Consider the following 23,701-nt stretch of genomic DNA (forward strand, 5'->3'; position numbering starts at 1 on the left):
TATACAAGCACCCCTTGCCTCACACCCTCATCAATATACTGTATAATCAATTTTGTTCTTTGCCCAACAGGTGAAAAGGACATCCTGCTTTTAAAGAACTTTGAGGTATCATCTACATGCAGCCAAATACATAAATCTAAGGTCCACTGCTTGATGTACCCACGAACATGTATACGTATACCCATTTCACTATTCTTAAAATCTGCATTTATTGTATTTCAATGACGTTGAATATACTTTCACATGTACAGAAAGCATTTGAAACTCTATTTCTATGGATTGTGTTCACGTCCTTTGCTCCCTTTCCTGCTGTGTTATGATGTTGTCTTATGTTTTCAATGAACCTCCTTTCCTAACATAAAAGGTAGTCTTTTGTTGCATGATCAGCAATCTTTTCCCTGGTCTGTATTGGTTAGAGCAAATTTTCATTATGTTATATAAATATGCTATGTTCTTACTTTTGTCTATGTGAGCTTTCACAGAATGAGAAAGAAGAGTTAAAATTTTCTGTGACAAATGTGTGTGGCTTTGTCTCCTATTTCGAACAGTTTTGTTGTTTTTTTCAATTATGAAAGTTGATATCATGTCTGATTTTAATTGTGAGTTGCACCCTTTGTCGTGATAAAGTGCTCTTTTTTAAAGCTCAAACAATGCTGTTTCTGCACTGCTTTCTTTCCTCTTGAATTCACTGGTTTGTCCATCCTTACAAACACCATATAATTGAGTTTTACTTTGTGACCCTATCTGAGATGTGTCTTCTTTAAAAGTTTACACATGATACTTTTATTATTTAAAATTTATCTTTAATCTCAGCTACAAGAGTGAGTAATTCATTCTACTTTCATCTTCTCTTTCCCATCATCTTCTTTGCTTCCCACCTTTGGTTGTGTTTTTCATTTCTATACTGTTTGATTTACTTGTTGTCTCCAGATACATTCAAGAGAGATGAGGAAGTCAAGAGACATTTTCTCTCTGCCAAATTAAATGCAGAAATAGCTGAAAATACATTTAAATATAATAAAAGAGAATAAAACCTTTAAAAAAGAAGATATTCAAATACTCAGCTTCATCAATTGCCTGAGAAGCACAAAGTAAAATTATTCTATGATTCTGGTATATATCCATTAGGATGGTTACAATGAAAACTGTACAATATCAAGTGTTGCAATACCAAGAATTGAACCAGCACTTTTATACACTGACGGTGGTCTATTAACTGGCACAACTACTTTTATACACCAAGAATTGAATTCTTGGTTCAATACCAAGAATTTAACCGGCACTTCTATACACTGATGGTGGTCTATTAACTGGCACAACTACTTTTAGAAAATTGCTTGGCAATATCTACTAAAACTGAACATATGTACTCCTCTGACTCACCAATTCCACTTGTAGACATAAATCTAACAGAAATGTATCTATATGTTCACTAAAAACATCTAGAGGAAAGTCTACAAAGCAGTGACAGCCCGAAATAGGAAACCCCCCAAATGCCCATCTAAAGTACAATGGACAAATGAGCTGGAATATCTTTGCATGATGGAAGACAACTTTGCAGTGAGGATAAATGGATCCACTACTACATGCAACAGCATGGGTGACTCTCACAAACATAATGTTGACTGAAAGAAGTGAGATCCAAAGAGTGAATATTTTTCATTATTTCATTTATATAAAGAACGAAAACAGGCAAAAATAAAAACTAACAAAGCCTGTAGAGGTCAGGAGAGTGGCTACCCTGGAGAGAAAGGGGAGTAGTTCCTGAAAAGAAGGATTAAGGGGGGCTTCAAGGATACTGGTACCGTACTGTCTCTTAAGAAGCAGGTTAGATGGGTGAATTTAGCTTATGAAAACTCACTGAACTATACACATATAACTTGCAATTCTGGGGGATAATACGTCAATAAAAAATTCAAATATACAAACTACTACATATATCTACATATCTAGATCTACATAGTAGAAGAATCAAATACATGTCAAAACCTTTTGCTTTACTAAAAAGGTGCTTTAAAAACTCTGATGCACATGACTTTTTGCAATGGCAAAGACAGAAAATTATTAAAAGTAGAAGTTGATTTTTATTTAGCTGTGCTTAAAAAAAATAACCCTAGAAATGGAACTCAGATTTGAATAACATTCTCAATGAACCACAGCAGTAGCTGGGATAGAATATTCTAGGAATAGAGCAATACTCCCAGAAAAATGTATACAGAGATGTTTAATGGACATTTAAGAACACCTGCTGTTTTTATTAAGCTTCATAAATTTAATTAATTTAGGATAAGCCTATATTGTCTCAAAACAATTTACAGCTTCATAGCATGATAAATTATTTTAAATTGGATTCACATTTTTATTGGAATATATTGTATATCAAAAATTTTATCTGCAATGCGTTCTGAAATAGACTTAACTGTCTTCTATATCCTCACCCCCAAAATTACAGCAACAAAAATACTCCCTTAAACACAGCAGTGGTAATAAGTCATAAAAGGAAAAGGAAAAAAGACTACAAAATATAAGGCAACTATATGGCATAACAATACCTCTGAAGGCATTTTTCAGAGAGAAAATGTAAAGTTTCAATAAATTAAAGGTTTTTGATCTATATAAGATTCCTTCCAATGATGTCCTCAGTTTAGTTTTAAAAAGATAATATTTTTGCCCTTCATTCTTTTAACCTAATAAAAGGTTAAGCACAAGAAACTGCACATAGAATTTTCCAAATACTTCCTTCACATATAGTAATTTGAGTGATCCAATCAAATCATCATTAAAGGCTTACTTTATATAAACAATGTTTTAAAAACACTGAGAAAGATGCCAGGCTGGGCGCAGTGGCTCACACCTGTAATCCCAACACTTTGGGAGGCCAAGGCGGGCAGATCACTTGAGGTCAGGAGTTCCAGACCAGACTGGTCCACGTTGTGAAACCCCGTCTCTACCAAAAATACAAAAAAATTAGCCAGGCATGGTGGCAGGCACCTCCCAGCTACTCAGGAGGCTGAGGCATGAGAATTACTTGAACCCTGGAGGTGGAGGTTGCAGTGAGCCCAGATTGCATCACTGCACTCCAGCCTGGGCAACAGAGTGAGACTCTATCTCAAAAAGAAAAGAAAAGAAAAAAGATTCCAATAACAAGGTGTATAAATAAAAATGACTATTGTGGTTCATATTATAAGGGCCTCATCACATGGAGCTGGACTCTTCATTCTGACAACTTCCACCATAGAGCAAAATGCATGTGGAGATATTTTTAAGCACAATGAACAATTCCTATTCAACTGCTGTCCGCCATCTTGTGGGAAAGAACTGCCAGGTACATTTCAGGACACAGGAAATTCAGTGAGGTTTTCATCCCATCAGTATTTTCAAAACATTTATGGGATGCCAAGAGCTTCAAGTGCCACATAATCCCACGTGGAAAGCACTGATCCAACGGGACCACTCTGCACATAAAGAAAAGCATTCCTTTTCACGATATACTTAAGACATCCACTCATGAGTTAAGAAAGGAGGGTAACTCCAGTCTAACTTCAACATTTAAAAAAGCTATCCTTCATTTTCTTTCAAGGGTTGCCTTTCTTCACAGCAATATCAAAGCCTACCAGAACTTTACTTCCACCAATCATCACGGAATGTAACTCTGTACATACACCATGCAGACTATCAGGAAGCTTACTGAGAAAATCACAAAGACAAGGAATCTTCACTAGAATCCCAACAGATCCTAAAATGAGACTATTTCAACAATCAAGCGAGGGCCCAGGGACAGCATTTCAGCCAGATCACAGGTGTAATACACATGTGTCGCGGGGCCACCAGAACCACCTCTCTAATAGGTGATATGACACAGGCATTCAGAAAGGTGTTCAAACAAGTCTTTTATTCTGTTAAAACACATTTTAAAGTCATAAAATGCATGGGTGAAATTTTAAATACTATTCTAAGCATATCAATTTCTTTCCACTTAAAGAGATTATGCCATTAATCCTATTGCATAGTACATTTCCATTCATAATTGATAACTATTAGAGAGTTAATCATTTCAGGTTTAGTGGATAAAATCTTACACATGCAGCCCGTAATGAATGCAAAGGCTGACAAGAGGTTGATGTAAACGAGGGACTGGCTAACTCATTCAAAGCTTTACTTAGCACTTATTTACTCAAATCAATAGCATGAGTGAGAAAATTGTCTCATTAAGATCTAGAAATAGACGCCATTACTCAAAGAAAATTATCCATAAATCTCAGAAAAACCCAACCTGATTCCCTTGAGCAAGCAGCGTTTTCAGTCTGGCTATTTCAGCTCGCAGCTCACGGATAAGTTTGACGTTGGCATCCTCATTAATGGTAGGCTTGTTGATGATGTTTTTGGCTCTATTTGCATAGCGAAGAGTACTTAGGGTTTCTCCATAATTGACATCAGCAGGTGAAATGGCTGTGAAGAATGTATTCAAAAAATAATTTATCCAGCACTCCATGTTTCATTTAACACAAAGTTGGTTTGTAATTTAAAAGTCAGATTAACCCCAGGTCATTGGAGAGACTAAATATTCATTGCCACAGTAATGAATATGAAAAATTATCTAACATTTCTAGGAAAGAGTGTTCACAATACAAAATTAAGTGTCATTTTGCTCTTCTCAAATCTAGAATCAACCACCTAACCAAGTCTAAAATGAGATATGAGACATTCCCCTATAGTTAGGTAGTTTTCCCTGCTGAAAATGTAAGAAGAAGGTTTAAAGACTATTTGTCATCTCAACATTAAGTAGGAATTCAAATACTTTTAAAAGTTCTGGCAAAGTCTACTGTCTGGGAAAAAAAAACAGAATATGATAAGTTTTGAAAAGGGTCACAAATCAATCCATTCTCTTCTTAAAGCTTGGTTAATCTTACCCACCTCCACCACTACCACTCATCTTTAAGGCTTAGGTGACTATACAAATGCATGTGGGTGTACAAACCAGGGTAAATCCCGTGGCTCCATGGTTAGCACATGGCATGAAGCATGGGAAGGGCATGAAGAGAGGAGAAGGGAAGAGGAAAGAGAGGAAGAGGGAGGGGAAAGTAGAGTCAGAAGGGAAACAAGTCCTGACTTCTCCCAAACAATTATCTCCCCTTTCTACATTTTTTTCTCTATTCTGCTTCTTTCAATTATTGGCTGAAATACAGACATAAAGTATATTACTGTTACCATTATTTGTTTTATGCATTGGGTTTTTTTTCCCCCTCCCAATTCTTACTTTTAAATTCCGCATTTACTGCCTTAAACAAAAAAACAAAGTTGGGTTATTTTGACCTTGTGTTCCTATGATTTTTCTCCTATGAGGTAAATTTCTACCTTGCACTTTAAGCAAAGAAAAGCTGAAAAGTCTTCCTGCGTGTTATCACAGCTTCCAAAATATGGCAAGGTGGTATAACAGTTAATGATGATACTATAGACCGGATCATAGCAGGATCATAGGAGGTGATTTTCCTCAAGATAGAAAAACCATTACTTTTTTAAGATGTAAAAGGTGCTATTTCCTAATAAGACACTTTATACTTAAATATTTACAGTTAATTCACAGAAAATATTGTATGCTCAGAAAAGTAACTTAAAACTCTTACTGGCAATCATGATAGTTTTAGAGTTTCCTCCAAGGCTATCTTTTAACAACCAAGTCAACACAGAATCCCTGTAAGGCACGAAAACTTGCTTCTTCTTTGCAAGAGTATTTGCAGCATCCTGAGATAAATCAGCTATAAAAAGGAAGAAACAAAGGGGAGAAAGGACAATTAGTAAATTTTTTTTTCCTCTTCTTTTGCTTCATAAAACCTTGAAGATATTACCTCAGTTTGCAACACAAATATGACACATGAGGAAAAAGAGGAGAAAAAAGAGGAGGCAGGAGCCAGGCGTAAGCATACCTAAGGCAGAAATGACGTTCCCCAGAGTCACGAGGGACTTGTTAATATTTCCCCCTTCCTTTAGCCTAACCCCGGTGGCTCCGGTGGCATCTGCACGCTCACTTCCGGCAAGATCAACCAAGTGGATCTTACTGACGGTTTCACATGGCATTTCAGAATCAAATTTAGCCTGTGGTAAAATAAAAAAGTAAAATTGAAGAGGTGCAAAGGGCCCTGATGTTGTTGATGATATGAATTCTAACTATTTTCTACTCCTCACTGAGATCTCTCAGGGTAGATATTTTTCACTTTTGTTGTTTTATTGGCCTTCATACTGATTACAGAAACTTCTCAAATTTAATCCAATGCAAAAGAAGTTACTGTATATGATTCTTAAACTTTCTAAAGAAGCATTTCATTCTCAACCAAGCCCTGCTGAATCAGGCTGTGGCAGAACAGAAAACTAGGCACTGAGTGGCACTCAGCAGAGAAATCTAAGTAAGCAAATAATAACTTTTATTCTCATCTAGAATCCCAGCCTTCCAAGAACAAAAGCTTTCCAAAATATGATCAATATAGACAAGTACGGAAAAGAGCATTCAACCATTATCGGATGTTAAAACATCTTGTTGCACAAATTATTTCTTCTAATGTAAAATCTTAAATACTATATTCCTTGCTTCTGAATTCTACCAAAATTTTATATTCACAAATACTTCTATGTGTTACATTTTGAACCAAAATGCGCCCCCCGCCAGATTACTATATTTTTATAGAAATTTAAACCTCTTAGAAATGAGAGATGGTGGCCAGACCCAGCAGCTTATGCCTGAGATCCCAGCACTTTGGGAGGCCAAGGTGGGAGGATCGCTTGAGCCCAGGAGTTCAAGACCAGCCTGGGCATCATAGTGAGACACCATCTCTAGAAAAAACTTAAAAAAAAAAAAAAAATTAGCTGGGCGTGGTGTTGTGCACTGCAGTCCCAGCTCCCTGGAAGGCTGACGTGGGAGATCGCTTGAGCCCAGAAGGGTGAGACTGCAGTGAGCCGTGATCACACCACTGCACTCCAGCCTGGGCAACAGAGTGAAATCATGTCTCAAAAAAAAAAAAAAAAAAAAATTAGAGATGATAATATGCTAATCAGGCACTAACCAGAAAGCAGGAGAAAAACCAATCAACTTGAGTAAATCTCAAGGAAAGGTCTAACAGAAGATTAAGATGTGGAGAATTTAATGCAAGTTGTTCTGACTGGCCTTAGAAAACTCATTTTCTTGCTCTTTGATCTCCCTCATTAATAAAATGCTGCCTCTTTGTATCTGATGTGTCCAACTGTTAACCCAGATAAGGATATCCCCAAGCTCCTAGCATATACTTAGACTCTGACAGGACCCTACATTTTTGCATTCATCTATTCTACTGGCCTCAGTGTTCAAATATTTACCCTCAATAATTTCCACAGATGTTCAAGATGCTCTCCACCTCTTGATCATAATGAATTCTTACATTAGTACTTATAAATATTCGCTGCCCTTTAATATCATTCTAATAATCATCATCAACACGGCAAGATGAGTGCCATGGAGCGGTAATGAACTGCACTGAGTTACTCACCTTGGCTTCCAGCTGGTCTGACTCGCAATCCATTATATCCCACAGAGTTTGCAACAATGAAAACTTTTGTTTAATTAAGCACAGAGCAAGTTGTTTTATGTCTAGAACAGGGTGGAAGCCTGCTAAGTATTTCTTAAGGGTACACATCAGGATATTTCAAATTACTGTGATTGTAACCACAGAGAAACTCAGCGCACAGCACATGTTCAACTCTAATTAACAAGAAAATGACAGTCAGTCACCTTTACCTGCTGCTGCTCCTGGTTCAACAATGATCAGTCCTCAGCTGGTGCTAATCAGCAAGTAAAGACCTCAGGGATGGAGCCAGCCGGTCCCGCAGCAGCCCTTACCTGAGTGAACTTGATGGTGAAGATGGCATGAGACCTGCTACTGACGTCGTTCATCCCAGTCGCTGCGGTGGTCCGGTTGATATTGCCCGCATCCATAAGTTCTTCTACGTCACCATAATTCTGTACTAAATGTTTGGATAAATCTGAAAAAAAAATGGAAGGGGTGAAGAAATCCCCCTAATATATAGGAAATGGAATACAAAATTACCCTCTATGAAATAATACACAACTCCAAAATCTGCTGACCTGTCTGAAGACCTCACTTGTCTCTCTAGGGTGGTGGTATGTAACGCAGACCTGGGAGCTGGGTGGCTGGGGTCGAATCACAGCTCTGCTGCTTACTAGCCGTGGACTTACATAGTTATGGACAAACTGCTTCACCTCACTGTGCCTCAGTTACCTCACGTGATCATGTGTACCTACCACATAGGGCCACGGTCCCCAACTTTTTCAGCACCAGAGATTGGTTTCATGGAAGGCCATTTTTCCACAGATAGGGGTAGGGGGAACAGACTCGGGATGAAATTGTTCCACACCTCAGATGATAAGACATTGGTTATATTCTCATTAGGAGCACACAACCTAGATCCCTCACACATGCAGTTCAGAATAGGGCTTGTGCTCCTATGAGAATCTAATGCCACCACTGATCTGACAGGAGGCAGAGCTCAGATAGTAACGCTTGCTCCCTGGCTGTTCACCTCCTACTGTGCGGCCCACTTCCTAACAGGCCATGGACCAGTACCAGTCTGCAGCCCAGGGGTTAGAGGCCTCTGACATAAGGTATTTAAAAAAAGGTTAGCTATTACATTATCATCAACCTCATTCACATTAGTCATAGCACAAACAAGAAAAATGTAAAAGCACTGCCTTCATGCAAAACCCAAAAGTGTTTTTTAAATCATTTTAACAAATTATTTTATTAACTTTTTTGGAACATTCATATGGTTCTAAAGTCAAAGGCTACACAGTTACACTGTGTAAAGGGTCCCCCGTCCCTATGCTATAGCGCCCCACTTCCCCTTCTGTCAGGGAACCAAATGTTACATACCCTCCTAGAAATAACCTATACATACACAAGCAATCATATTTATATATAATTATCTTTTTCCCCTTACATACAAATGGTAGCATACAATAAGCATTAGTTTGCACCCTGCTTTTAAATGGATTAATACATTAAAGAACATTCTGTATCAGTTAAGGTGTTTCCTCATTCATTTTTAAGGCTGCAGGGGATTGGATCATATGCATATACCACGACCAATTTAACCATGGAGACTACAGCAGTTGTTCATATTTTGTTTCCAATTATGAGTAATGCTGCTACAAATCATCTTGCACATAAGTCTTTTCAAATGCCTGTGAATGTTTATACAGAATAAATTCTTAGAGGTGGAATTTATTATAGACAGTTGAAATTTTGATAACTATTGCAAAATTGTTCTCCATAGAGGGCAATTTACACCCAGCAGTAGCAAGGTATAAGAGTGCTTGTCTCCCAAAACCCTCCACAATACAGTCTTATCAGGATTATTTACATCTGCCAAAGATGGGTGACAAATGTTACCTCCAAGTATTCTTATTTTGTTTTTCTTTTACTATGAGTGAAATGCTAAGCATTCCTTCCTGCATTTAAAAATCATCTGTATTTCCGTTTCTACGAACAGCCTAGTCATACATATTCTTTGTTCATTTTTCTATTGGTTGTTGAATCTGTCCTTACTGATTTATAGGAGCTCTTTATATAGTAGGAAAATTAGTCCTTTGTCTAAAACTTGAATTCAAAATATTTTTCCTGTTTTGTAATTAAGCTTTTTACTTTGCTTACAGTGTTTCTGTCAAGTATGATGTTTTATTTTGCTATTCTTTGTTTAACCATTTCAAATTTAACATTTTTTATTTTATAGTTTCTGAGTTTTAAGCCAGGTTTTTAAAAACCTTCTTTCCTCCAGGTTTCTGGGAAAAAAATTAACCCACGGATTTTTATAGTCATTTTATTATTTAATATTTTTGCACTTAAATCTTCAATCTAGTTACCATTTATCCTGGTGTAAAACTGAGTTGTGGTGCTAATTTACTTTTTTTCCTCCTACACAGCTTAATAATCCCTCGAATAATTTCCCTAAGGTTTGAATAGCACATTGATCATAAACTAAATTCCCCTAAGTATCTAGGTCAGATTCTGGATGTTTGCTCTGTTTTGCTATTCTATCTCTTCATACACCAGTTTTATATGTTTTAACATGTGATAAGACACTTGTCAGAAAACATGAAGGCATGAGTTAGGCTAAAAACTCTTAACAGTAATAGCTATACCACACACCACAGAACAACTACATACTGGCACACCCTGCTTTGCTTTGGGCATACAAGGCAAAAGCTTAAGTGGAAATTTATTAAAATACAGATGGGCCGGGCATGGTGGCTCACACCTGTAATCCCAGCAAATTGGGAGGCCGAGGCAGGTGGATCATGAGGTCAGGAGTTCAAGACCAGCCTGGCCAAGATGGTGAAACCCTGTCTCTACTAAAAATACAAAAATTAGCCAGGTGTGGTGGCGGGCGCCTGTAATCCCCGCTACTCGGGAGGCTGAGGCAGAGAATTGCTTGAACCCAGGAGGCAGAGGATGCCGTGAGCTGAGATCACACCACTGCACTCCAGCCTGGGCGACAGAGCAAGACTCCGTCCCAAAAGATAAAAAAAGGAATACAGATGGGGTCCTGTTGTTATATCTGGTATCTCCCAGTAAAAGAAGACAACCAAAACCAGGAAGAACTTTAAACCTGTGACCAGTTCTGTCCTGCATCCACAAAGACACAAATGAAGAACATGAAAGCACATCTCTATGTGCGATTCCTGCAGTCCAGCCATTCTAAGTTGCCTTATACAGAGGAGGTAAGATCAGCTTCATTACGAGGACAGTTGTAAATCCAGCCGATTCTTAAATAATTAGCAAAGGCCAATCCTGTACTTATCATTGCTTGTGGCATTCCTCACAACTGACTGTGCCACAACAAGCGTATCACAACACAGATGCTGAAACCCACAGAGGAAATCCTCCAAACACACTTCCTAAGACGCAAGAGGTTTAGAATATCTTTATTGTCATATATCACCATTAGGGTCAGTAAAGATACACTGCAAAAATGCAATGCCATTTAGAGAGACAGATTGCAGGTTTGCTTACCTTGCCTTACATTTGGAAAAGAAAATTCCAGAGATTTCTTAAAGACAGAGGAAATCTATTGGTAAGCCTCATAAAATCAACGGATGGCCAGTGAAGTATAAATTCACTAACTGAACATCATGTAGTGACAGCTCATGACATTCTTACTATAATAAAATTCCAAAATTAAATAAATTTTTAAAAGCTCACCATTATGCTATTTTCATTGAAAGTGTTATTTTTACATAGATCACAAAAAGAATATGGCTGTGAAATATCTACTCTTACCCTCAACATAAGGGCCTTCTTTGGGATGCTCACGGACTCTCAAATTGAAGGTTTTAGATGACTTCCGCCGAAGTAGATCTCTCACACGCTCGTTATAAATTTCTAAGTAGCTAAAAATTTAAAATAAAATTGAATTCAGAAAAATGATTTCAGACATTAATATCAGTAACAACACATAACAGCAGCAACCTGCTAACATAAATGGCCACAGCAGCAGTTACCATTTATGAGTGGTGACTGTGTATCAGGTACAATGAGTCCTCACTTAAGGTCACTGACAGGTTCTTGGAAAGTGCAACTTTAAGGGAAAGGACATACAGTGGGTCCTCAAATAACAATGCTTCCTTCAACATCATATTGCTATAATGTTGATGAGAAAAAGAACTGGTTTCATTATATGTTGTTTCACTTAAAGTCACGATTTCCAAGACTGTATCAAGAAGCGACATTAGGCCAGGGGTGGTGGCTCACGTCTGTAATACTCACACTTTGGGAGGCCGAGGCAGATGGATCACTTGAGGTCAGGAGTTCAAGACCAGCCTGACCAACACGGTGAAACCCCATATCTACTAAAAATATAAAAATTAGCTGGGTGTGGTAGTGGATGCCTGTAATCCCAGCTACTTGGGAGGCTGAGGCAGGAGAATCACTTGAACCTGGGAGGTGGAGGTTGCAATGAGCCAAGAGTGTGCCACTGCACCCCAGCCTGGGTGACAGAGTAAGACTCCATCTCCAAAAAAAAAAAAGGAAGGTACATTAAGTGAGGACTTCCTGTACCATGCTAAGTACTAGACATGGATTATTTCATTGAATCTCTACAATACCCAGAGATAGGTACCACTACTATCCTCATTTTATAGGTTAGGCAAGGGAGGTTTAGTGTGATTCAAATAACTTGTCCAAGACCACAAAGCAGTCAAGTAGGTGTAAAAATCCTATATTGCCATGTCTGCCCTTGAAACTACCTAAGAGACTGGCTCCCCTCACAGGTTTAATTTCAAGGAGGAAAAAGCACCTCAACCACTCAGATTTACTTGTAGATTAGACTTATAATGATCCAACCAACACAAAGAATAATATAAACCTTACTAAGCTAAAAGAATGACGCAAGTAATTGGTATACACTTAAAAGTCAGAAGCTCGCTCCATTTGACATGAACATCCCACATTAGTTTCTGACCAAGCTGTTATTTCTACCAGCTCCCAAATCTTTATCCAAACTGTACCCAAGAAAATCACTAAAAACTTATGTGTTTTAAGCTTTATCCCCAAACCATAATCACAGGAGGGGAAAAGGGAAGACTTTTTCTTTAGGAATCTAAAGACCTTACCCATTTCCAGCACCTAAATGCAAGCCAACCAGGATTGACTCTAATCAAGCTCACACTTGGTTACTCAGGCCACAGGCCCTACCTGACTTCAGTTCGAAAAGAAGCTTCATCCCATCTGGTGGTTTCATTTATCCGACTGAAGAGCCCTTCACAGATCCGAGGTATTAAGCCAGAATCTCCCTGCATGGGAAGGACCAATGTCAAAGCTGTCACTCAAAATAAAAGCAACTGATGACTGAATTTGCAATTTGCTGGCGTGAACTTAGACTCAAGTGGCCTGTATGCCAACCCCTGGCCTACCACAGCCCACGCCATATACCCCCTCCAGGGCTGCTTTCTACTCTCTGAAATGAGATGATTGAGCCTTCTGATTTATACAGGCTGGGACTCTGATAATATATGGTTATCAGTTGTTAGTTAAATCATGGCTTACAAACAAGGAAACTTAATTTCTAACATTTAAATAAGACAGTTTATAACTGTACAATAAATGTTAAAAATACATGCTCAAATGACCAAGGTAGGTGAAATACACACCAGGCAAAAAAACACCAAGAAAAACTTAGCAATCCCCACGGTAGTTAATAATTGTCCTAAAAACTTAGGTAACAAGACCACATTAAAATCCATGCTGGCCAGGTGTGGTGGTTCACGCTTGTAATCCCAGCACTTTGGGAGGCCGAGGCGGGTGGATCACCTGAGGTCAGGAGTTTGAGACCAGCCTGGCCAACATGGTGAAACTGTGTCTCTACTAAAAACACAAAAAATTAGCTGAGTGTGGTGGCACATGCCTGTAATCCCAGCTACTGGGTAGGCTGAGGCAGGAGAATCGCTTGAACCTGGGAGGCGGAGGTTGCAGTGAGCCGAGATTGCGCCATTGCATTCCAGCCTAGGCAACAAGAGCAAAACTACGTTTAAAAAAACAAAAACAAAAACAAAACAAAACCACATGCTATGTCCCTCCTTTGACAGAGTAACCCCTACCCTGGCCTTCCTCGATGGAAAATTTTAATACACCATATTATTTATACAATGTGGGTATAACGTTCAATAATATTCATGTTTCAGTCAACCTTAAAAAGCTGATGAACCTCAGAATATAGTAAAAATCAGGCAAAATGATCTTGCTAGGAAACCAAGGCAGAGCATCAATGCTTTATTCACATGTTCCCTCCCTACCTTCACTCAACCCCCACACCCAAAAAAATAAAAGAAAGCATGACTGTGTTCAGAGATTGTTTTTTCTTTGTACCATTAAATCAGTACTAATTCTTAACAAGGAAAAATGAGTCTTACGTCGTATTTTTGGTTCTTACTTTAAAATGAAGAAAGGATACCCAAGCAGCACTCAACCATAAGATTGGAGAAAAACACTTGTAATTTGTGAGTGCTTTATAAATGTTTGACTTACATAAAATAGTTACTAGGGAATCAACATACAAATTTCACTTTTGGAAGTTTATTTTTTTTTTCCAAAGGCACAGTAGGAAAGGAGTAAGTGAGAAGTAATGATAAAAGGAAATGTGAAACTCTTGAAATTAGCTGTTTGTTCCTCTCATTTGTTCTTCCCTTTTCGGAGAAGACTTCCCGAACAGCACTTACTGACTTCTTGTGTAAAGGAAGAGCCTGGATGTAAGCAGTGAGGTTGCATGTCCTGAGATAATTTATTCTGGAAAGATCTGTCTTCTAACAGACGACTTCCATGAACCTCCAAACCTTCAGCATTACAGACACCACATGTGTGCCAGCAGGAAGCCCTCAATCATCTTCCACTAGTGTCTCTACATCTCAACAATGCCACAGGTTTGGCAGGCAATGAACAGAGCTCTCACTAAGAAATAAGAAAAAAAAACAAAAAACAAAAAAAAAAACAGGCCAGGCACAGTGGCTCACGCCTGTAATCCCAGCACTTTGGGAGGCCGAGGCGGGCAGGTCATCTAAGGTCAGAAGTTCGAGACCAGCCTGGCCAACATGGTGAAACCCCGTCTCTACTAAAAATACAAAAATTAGCAGGGCGTGGTGGTGCACACCTGTAATCTACTTGGGAGGCTGAGGCAGGAGAATCACTTGAAACCAGGAGGCAGAGCTTGCAGTGAGCCGAGATCGCACCACTGCACTCTAGCCTGGGCGATGGAGTGAGATTCCATATCAAAAAAGAAAACAGAAGAATGATCTAAATCTGGAGAAAACACAGAACAAGAAAGTTCTTGCAATAATTCCTAGTTTTTACTCCTCTGTATTTTGGGGCAAGTATAACATTAATATCAGTTAACTTACATAGCTTTAAAACTGCATACGGTGTGTTTATAAATATGTAAAGTATATAAACTATATAATTCTAACTTTTTAATGTATTTTCAGGATTTATGTAGTACCTTTCTATCAAAGAGTTAGAATTTTTTTTACATTTTTCTTGGGGAAAAATGTTTTGAATAATTTTAAAAAGAACAGACTTCAGTAATTTTATTCAAACTGTTGTGTTGGCAGAAAAGAAGAATAAATTACTTACGGGCCCAACACACTTTTTTGATAAGATTATAAGGCCTTTAAAAACAGAAAATGAGCAGGGACTTGCATCCATTATTCATGCTTATATACTTAAAACTATTTCTAATTTAAAATCTCTCAAAGGAAACTTAGTCCAACTTATTACTGAGTTTTATCTTATTACTAAAGAATAATCAGAACATGAAAAGTTAGTACAGACCAAATAGATAAAAGAGATCATTCTACCAGTCCAGAGAAAGATAATGAGAAATTTCCTTCCCACACAGTATAAACAACGTACAGAATTTCCCATCATAGTGTATGACTTTCCAGATCCAGTTTGCCCATATGCAAAGACACAAGCATTATAACCTTCAAATGCAGACTTCACGACATCTGTGCCGAGGGTTTTGAAAACCTGAAAGCCAAAAAGAACACACAAAAGATACAATTATCATAGATTTTAATAAAAGCCCCTTCAGTGTTGACAATGTTCTTGAATGATACTTTCAGCTCTTAAGGATTAGACCATATAAATAAATCACTGCAGAACCATTCACAACAACATATGTAGATACCACAGTTTTTAATCAAAAATAAACTTTTTAAGCAAACAAAAAGCAGCCCCATCCTCTTTCCTACTTAAGTTTACCAAAAAATATCATGAAGTATAAAAATGTAAACAAGGCAAAGTGAAAATCATGTTTAGAAGCAAAGACTATTTTAAAGCATGATGATTAGCCATTCAGAATTATATAAATACATAAAGCTATTCATTCTATCAGAGTTTCCAGAAACAAAATATTCAAAACCTGAAGGTCACAGACAGAAATTACTGCCCAAGCCAAGCCAAATCAATGCCATCATTTTAAGGGTCCAGCTAGTCATCAAAATCAACCTCTGCAGGTGCTCATGCAGCTGAGTGACGGGTGGCTGTAGATGAGGATGGGGTGCTGGGCTCCCCCATGTCAGTGTCCAGATGCTTTTTCCTATTTGGACATTTGCCCAGGATGGAGAGGGCAGGGAGACAAGCTGTGTGGGGCTGGGGCGGGGGTCACACACATGGCCTGAATCCACGTCCGATGTTCCATATAATTACAGTTTGGGTAGTGAAAGGAGGTGAAGTACAAATGCTTCACCCAGACAACTGATGGTAAATGAAGGAAAGGTTCAAAGTCTTAGTTATAGCCAGCTGGAAACAGACAACAAAAGCTTTCATGTAGTCTCCTGTCTCTCAGCCCAGCACACTAAGGGCTGCTTCAAAAGGTAGGCACAACAGCAGCTGAGGAGATGCCAAACAAGGAAGCTCCGTCAGCTCCAGATGAAGGGCTCCTCTGTGGTGTCACCACCATCCAAGGTGGGGCCTCAGCATCCCTACAGGAGCATTCAGTCTATGAGTGACACCACATCAGCCAACTCATGGGACCCAGACGGATCAACCAAATAGTCATCTCCAGCTACTGCCAAATCAAGAGCAGCAGGTCTCAAACTTTGCAGCCCATTACAATCACTTGGGAGGCTTTGAAAAGTCCAATGGCCAGGCCAGTAACCCAGCCCAATTAAATATGAATCTAAGGGGGTGTGAACCTAGGAATCCATATTCTTCTAAACTCCCTATGTGATTTCAAAGCGTGGCAACATTTGAGGAGTGACCTAGAGCACTCACATCTGCCAGTCAGCACAGGCAGTACAGGGACCCTGCATGGAAGCCAGATTCCCATTAGGATGTGCACATGGCCCACATCAGTGCAGACATATGGAGACAACTCCCCTCTGGCCACAACACCCACACCCTAGACAGGGCCAGTAAACCTGGCCATCTCCATCTCAGCTGCACCTCAACCATCCCTGCTGATAACACAGCCTGTCATCCAAGGACAAGATGAAAATACAGCCAACTGGAACTCAGCTGTCTTCAGATCCATCTTCCCACTGACTTCTACAGACTTTGTTTCCTCAGCCTCATCAGTAAAAAATTTCAACAAACTGTTATTTCCATTGGGTCATTTCCACAAATTGCCAGTCTCACTCATTCTGAGTTAATTCTTAACAATTTTAGCTTTAAGAGCTGACAGTTTTCAATCTTGCTCTCAAATTCTGATGACTTACTCAAGTCTCAACCATAATGGCAGCTCACACTTACTCCGGTCTTTCTAAGCACTTTCGTGTGTTCATGTGTAATTCTCATCAAAACGCTACAGGGTGAGTAGTGTTACAAGACCCATTGATGAGGAAGCTGAATGGGGAGAAGTCAGGTAACTGGGAACACACCAGGGAGTGCCAGAGCTGGGACTGCATCCAGGACTTAGTTATCACTGTGATGTGTCCTCTTCCCACACCCTCAAAAGCAACAACCAGGCCCCAATCCTACCTGGAAGGGCCCCTCCCTGAACTTCTCTTAAGAAGAAAAAGTCAGGAACCCCAGGGGCACTCAGGACTCCAGACCACCAGTTGGAGGCTCATTTTCACCACTGTATATGGAATATGAGTAAAAATTAAATATTTCCCCAATTCTCTCAGATTAAACAAAACACAAAAGGCAAATACCATTTTTTATGAATTCACTAGTAAGGAAAAAAGTCTTCTAAAAACTTTTCAAAGAATAAAGAAGGACTGTTTCTCATAGTTTGGCCTGGGGCTAAACCAAAGTCATGGAAAATATCACATTTAAACCAAACCCAAAGGTTTTCAGAATAAAATTATTCCCTAGGGTTAAAATCTATGCCTACCACTTTGCTATTACTTCATTGCCCAGAAAGTTAACCCAGGCGGTTTTCCGATTCAGGGGCTCAGGGGGTTTGGGGCCAGGAGACATGACTGCAAACCGGTCTAGAAAATCCAGGTCTGGAGGCGCAGAGACCCAGGGCTGGCTCAGACTCAGACTCACTCTCAGTGAGTCTCAAATAACCCACCCAAACTTGGCGCTATGACCTGGAAAAGCAGCCGGCACTGCCTGCATCTCTCCAGAGGTCTTGGCAAGGAAATCGAGATACCCCCATCACAGCTCCCACAGAGGATGCACCCAGCATCGCCTCCACAACCAAGGTGGGAAGCGGGGCCTGCTTTATGAGACTGACAACTGCTCTTCCCCGCTGGCATCAGAACCTGGCTGGCCTGGTTACCTGAAATCCACCTTGCTGCCTGTCAGAGCACAGATTTGAAAGCTGATTTCCTGGGTAATCCAAGGCATCACTGGGGCCTCACTTGAGGGGAACTGCCCACAAGAGGGCACTGTTAAAACAAAAACTCGCTCATCGGGCATGTCAACTGGGAGATGTTAGGTTTCAAGTTTCTCCTGGGTTGAATTAAGGAACAGGTTGTGTGAGATCGAAGCCTCCCTTTGGAGTTTTGAAGAACCATTAAGAAAATCAGACCTTGTTTAATGATCTTTAATTTACATGACTGTAGATTTAAGTTGCTCATTGATTTTTTTTCTAATTCTAAAATTAATTTGGGAGAAAAAATATTAACGGTCATCTTACTTGGTATTTGTTCAAGGTTAAGGGAAACTTGAACTATAGTAGTAGGCATGATATATTTTCTCAATATGCCTTTACATTCAAATCACACACACACACACCATGCTACACTAGCATCTTCCCCTATTTATAGCAGGGATGCGACCTGCCAGCCACTTCCTGTGCCTGATCCATCTGTCATCGTGAACACACCACTCCTTCTCATCCACATCCTTAAGATCTTCCAGTGGCATCTCCAGCACCCGTACAGCCCCATGGTCCAATTCTGCTACTATTAAAAGTCAATTAGGTCTACAAACCTGAGCAAGTTCCTTAAGCTTACTGAATCTCTTCAACAAAGAAAAATAGAGTTAAAATTTAACACATTTGATTCCTGTGAGGATTAAACAACATAGCACATATGAACACCAAGCAGAGTTTCTGACAACAATGGAAGTTCAACCAACATCAGTTTATCTTTCCTCTCCCAGGCCTTCTTTCAGACCAGGCACCACCTCTCTCTGTGAGGCTCCCATTCCCATCACTGCCATTCCTTCCTATCTTTCCCTAATTTTTTAAGAGACAGGGACTCGCTATATTGCCCAGGCTGGACTTGTCCTGGCCTCAAGTAATCCTCCCACCTCAGCTCCCCAAGTAGCTGGGACTACAAGTGCGCAACACTGCACCCAGCTCCTATTTTTCCCAAATGTTTGATTCAGTATCATCTGGATATAGTCGCTCCAGTCCTCCAACTTTAACATTTACATTGTCTCAGAAAGCCAACTTCCTCCACAAACCATTTACAAATGGACTACATTTCTCAAATGTTAAGGTGCACACAGAGAACTGGGGATCTTGCTAAAAAAAAATTCAGATCTAATTCAGTAGGTCTTGGAATAAGACCTCAGATTTCACATTTCTAACAAGTTCCCAGGCGGTACTGATGATTCTGGTGCATGGACACATTTCAAGCTGCAAGAAACAAGTACTTTTGGTGGCTGGCAAGATGGCCAAATAGGAACAGCTCTGGTCTGCAGCTCCCAGCAAGATCAATGCAAAAGGCAAGTGATTTCTGGATTTTCAGTTGAAGTAGCCAGCTGGCTCATCTCACTGGGACTGGTTAGACAGTGGGTGTAGCCCACAGAGGGTGAGCAGATGCAGGGTTGAGCATCGCCTCACCCCGGGAAGTGCAAGGGGTCAGGGAACTCCCTCCCCTAGCCAAGGGAAGCCATGAGGGACTGTGCCTGAGGGATGGTGCATTCAGGCCCAAATATTACGCTTTTCCCACAGTCTTCGCAACTCACAGACCAGGAGATTCCTTCGGGTACCTACACCACCAGGGTCCTGGGTTTCAAGCACAAAACTGGGTGGCTGTTCAGGCAGACTTCGAGCTAGCTGCAGGAGTTTTTTTTTTTTTTTTTTCATACCCTGGTGGCACCTGGAACACCAATGAGACAGAACCGTTCATTCCCCTGGAAAGGAAGCTGAAGCCAGGGAGCCAAGTGGTCTAGCTCAGCAGATCCCACCCCCACAGAGCACAGAAAGCTAAGATCCACTGGCTTGAAATTCTCGCTGCCAGCAAAGCAGTCTGAAGTGGACCTGGGATGCTTGAGCTTAGTGGGGGGAGGGGCATCCATCATTACTGAGACTCGAGTGGGTGGTTTTACCCTCACAGTGTAAACAAAGCCGCCAGGAAGTTCAAGCTGAGCGGAGCCCACCACAGCTTGGCAAAGCCATTGTAGCCAGACTGCCTCTCTAAATTCCTCCTCTCTGGGCCTGGCATCTCTGAAAGAAAGGCAGTAGCCCCAGTCAGGGGCTTATCGATAAAACTCCCATTTTCCTGGGACAGAGCACTTGGGAGAAGGGGTGGCTGTGGGCATGGCTTCGGCAGACTTAAATGTTCCTGCCTCCCAGGTCTGAAGAGAGCAGCAGATCTCCCAGCACAGCACTCACGCTCTGCTAAGGGACAGGCTGCCTTCTCAAGTGGGTCCCTGACCCCTGTGCCTCCTGACTGAGAGACACTTCCCAGCAGGGGTTGACAGACACCTCATACAGGAGAGCTCCGGGTGGCATCTGGTGGGTGCCCCTCTGTGACAAAGCTTCCAGAGGAAGGAACAGGCAGCAACCTTTGCTGTTCTGCAGCCTCCGCTGGTGATACCCAGGCAAACAGGGTCTGGAGTGGACCTCCAGGAAACTCCAGCAGACCTGCAGCAGAGGGGCCTGACTGTTAGAAGGAAAACAAACAAACAGAAAGAAACAGCATCAACATCAACAAAAACGACATCCACACAAAGGTCACCAACATCAAAGACCAAAGGTAGATAAATCCACGAAGATGAGGAAAAACCAGTGCAAAAAGGCTGAAAATTCCAAAAACCAGAACGCCTCTTCTCCTCCAAAGAATTACAACTCCTCACCAGCAAGGGAACAAAACTGGACAGAGAATGAGTTTGATGAATTGGCAGAAGTAGGCTTCAGAAGGTGGGTAAAAACAAACTCCTCTGAGCTAAAGGAGCATGTTCTAACCCAATGCAAGGAAGCTAAGAACCTTGAAAAAGGGTTAGACGAATTGCTAACTAGAATAACCAGTTTTGAGAAAAACATAAATGACCTGATCGAGCTGAAAGACACAGCACAAGAACTTCGTGAAGCACACACAGGTATTAATAGCCGAGTAGACCAAGCAGAAGAAAGGATATCAGAGATTGAAGAACAACTTAATGAAATAAAGCATGAAGACAAGATTGGAGAAAAAAGAATGAAAAGGAATGAAAAGAGCCTCCAAGAAATATGGGACTATGTGAAAAGACCAAACCTATGTTTGATTGGTGTACCTCAAACTGACGGGGAGAATGGAACCAAGTTGGAAAACACTCTTCAGGCTATTATCCAGGAGAACTTCCCCAACCTAGCAAGACAGGCCAACATTCAAATTCAGGAAATACAGAGAACACCACAAAAATACTCCTCGAGTAGAGCAAAACCCAAGACACATAATCGTCAGATTCACCAAGGTGGAAATGAAGGAAAAAATGTTAAGGGCAGCCAGAGAGAAATGTCAGGTTACCCACAAAGGGAAGCCCATCAGACTAACAGTGAATCTCTCAGCAGAAACCCTACGTGCCAGAAGAGAGTGGGGGCCAATATTAAACATTCTTAAAGAAAAGAATTTTCAACCCAGAATTTCATATCCAGCCAAACTAAGCTTCATAAGCAAAGAAGAAATAAAATCCTTTACAGACAAGCAAATGCTGAGAGATTTTGCCACCACCAGGCCTGCCTTACAAGAGCTCCTGAAGGAAGCACAAAATATGGAAAGGAACAACTGGTACCAGCCACTGCAAAAACATACCAAATTGTAAAGACCATCGACACCATGAAGAAACTGCATCAACTAATGGGCAAAATAACCAGCTTAGCATCATAATGACAGGATCGAATACAGACATAACAATATTAACCTTAAGTATAAACGGGCTAAATGCCCCAATTAAAAGACACAGACTGGCAAATTAGATGGAGTCAAGACCCATTGGTGTGCTGTATTCAGGAGACCCATCTCACATGCAAAGACAACAAAGGCTCAAAATAAAGGGAGAGAAGAATACTCACCAAGCAAATGGAAAGCAAAAAATAGCAGGGGTTGCAATCCTAGTCTCTGATAAAACAGACTTTAAGCCAACAAAGATCAAAAATTACAAAGAATGGCATTACATAATGTTAAAGGGATTAATGCAACAAGAAGAGCTAACTATCCTAAATATATATGCACCCAATACAGGAGCACCCAGATTCATAAAGCAAGTTTTCAGAGACCTACAAAGAGACTTAGACTCCCACACAATAATAGTGGGAGACTTTAACACCCCACTGCCAATATTAGACAGATCAACGTGACAGAAAATTAACAAGGATATTCAGGACTTGAACTCAGCTCTGGACCAAACGGACCTAATAGATAGCTATAGAACTCTCCACCCCAAATAACAGAACACACATTCTTCTCTGCACTACATCACACTTACTCTAAAATTGACCACATAATTGGAAGTAAAACACTCCTCAGCAAATGCAAAAGAATGGATATCCTAACAAACAGTCTCTCAGACCACACTGCAATCAAATTAGAAGTCAGGATTGAGAAATTCACTCAAAACTGCACAACTACATGGAAACTGAACAATCCATCACATAAACAGAACGAATGACAAAAACCACATGATTATCTCAGCAGATGCAGAAAAGGCCTTCGAAAAAACTCAACACCCTTCATGCTAAAAACTCTCAATAAACTAGGTATTGATGGCAGGTATCTCAAAATAATAACAGCTATTTATGACAAACCCACAGCCAATATCATACTGAATGGGCAAAAGTCAGAAGCATTCCCTTTGAAAACCAGCACAAGACAAGGATGCCCTCTCTCACAACTCCTATTCAACATAGTGTTGGAAATTCTGGCCAGGGCAATCAAGGCAAGAGAAAGAAACAATGGGTATTCGAATAAGAAGAGAGAAAGTCAAATTGTCTCTGTTCCACATGACATGATTGTATATTTAGAAAACCCCATCATCTCAGCCCAAAATCTCCTTAAGCTGATAAGCAACTTCAGCAAAGTCTCAGGATATAAAATCAATGTGCAAGAATCTCAAGCATTCCTATACACCAATAACAGACAAATAGAGAGCCAAATCATGAGTGAACTCCCATTCACAATTGCTACAAAGAGAATAAAATACCTAGGAATACAACTTACAAGGGATGTGAAGGACCTCTTCAAGGAGAAGTACAAACCACTGCTCAAAGAAATAAGAGAGGACACAAACAAATGGAAAAACATTCCATGCTCATGGATAGAAGAATCAATATCGTGAAAATGGCCATACTGCCCAAAGTAATTTATAGATTCAATGCTATCCCCATCAAGCTACCATTGACTTTCTTCACAGAATTAGAAAAAAACTACTTTAAATTTCATATGGAACCAAAAAACAAACTGTATAGCCAAGACAATCCTAAGCAAAAAGAACAAAGCTGGAGGCATCACACTATCTGACTTCAAACTATACTACAAGGCTACAGTAACCAAAACAGCATGGTACTG

The 23,701-nt window shown here is 40.1% G+C and overlaps 1 protein-coding gene across 15 annotated transcripts in view; it reads right to left on the minus strand.

Annotated features, from left to right (window-relative positions):
• The window catches only part of KIF16B (kinesin family member 16B), a 302,464-nt gene that overhangs the window by 230,531 nt on the left and 48,232 nt on the right, over positions 1-23,701 (minus strand). For 8 of the 15 annotated variants that reach the window (XM_009436832.5, XM_063803041.1, XM_009436829.5 and 5 more), the window contains 7 exons: positions 15,441-15,557; positions 12,735-12,832; positions 11,322-11,431; positions 7,865-8,007; positions 5,925-6,093; positions 5,625-5,756; positions 4,274-4,449 (listed from right to left, as the gene is read on the minus strand). In XM_009436832.5, the coding sequence (XP_009435107.2) occupies positions 4,274-4,449; positions 5,625-5,756; positions 5,925-6,093; positions 7,865-8,007; positions 11,322-11,431; positions 12,735-12,832; positions 15,441-15,557 (945 nt within the window). Of the gene's footprint in view, positions 1-4,273; positions 4,450-5,624; positions 5,757-5,924; positions 6,094-7,864; positions 8,008-11,321; positions 11,432-12,734; positions 12,833-15,359; positions 15,558-23,701 lie in introns of all 15 variants that reach the window. The other 7 variants (XM_063803042.1, XM_063803040.1, XM_063803039.1 and 4 more) reach the window with 1 other exon arrangement.

Source organism: Pan troglodytes, chromosome 21 (assembly GCF_028858775.2).
Source record: "Pan troglodytes isolate AG18354 chromosome 21, NHGRI_mPanTro3-v2.0_pri, whole genome shotgun sequence".
Taxonomy (NCBI): Eukaryota; Metazoa; Chordata; class Mammalia; order Primates; family Hominidae; genus Pan; species Pan troglodytes.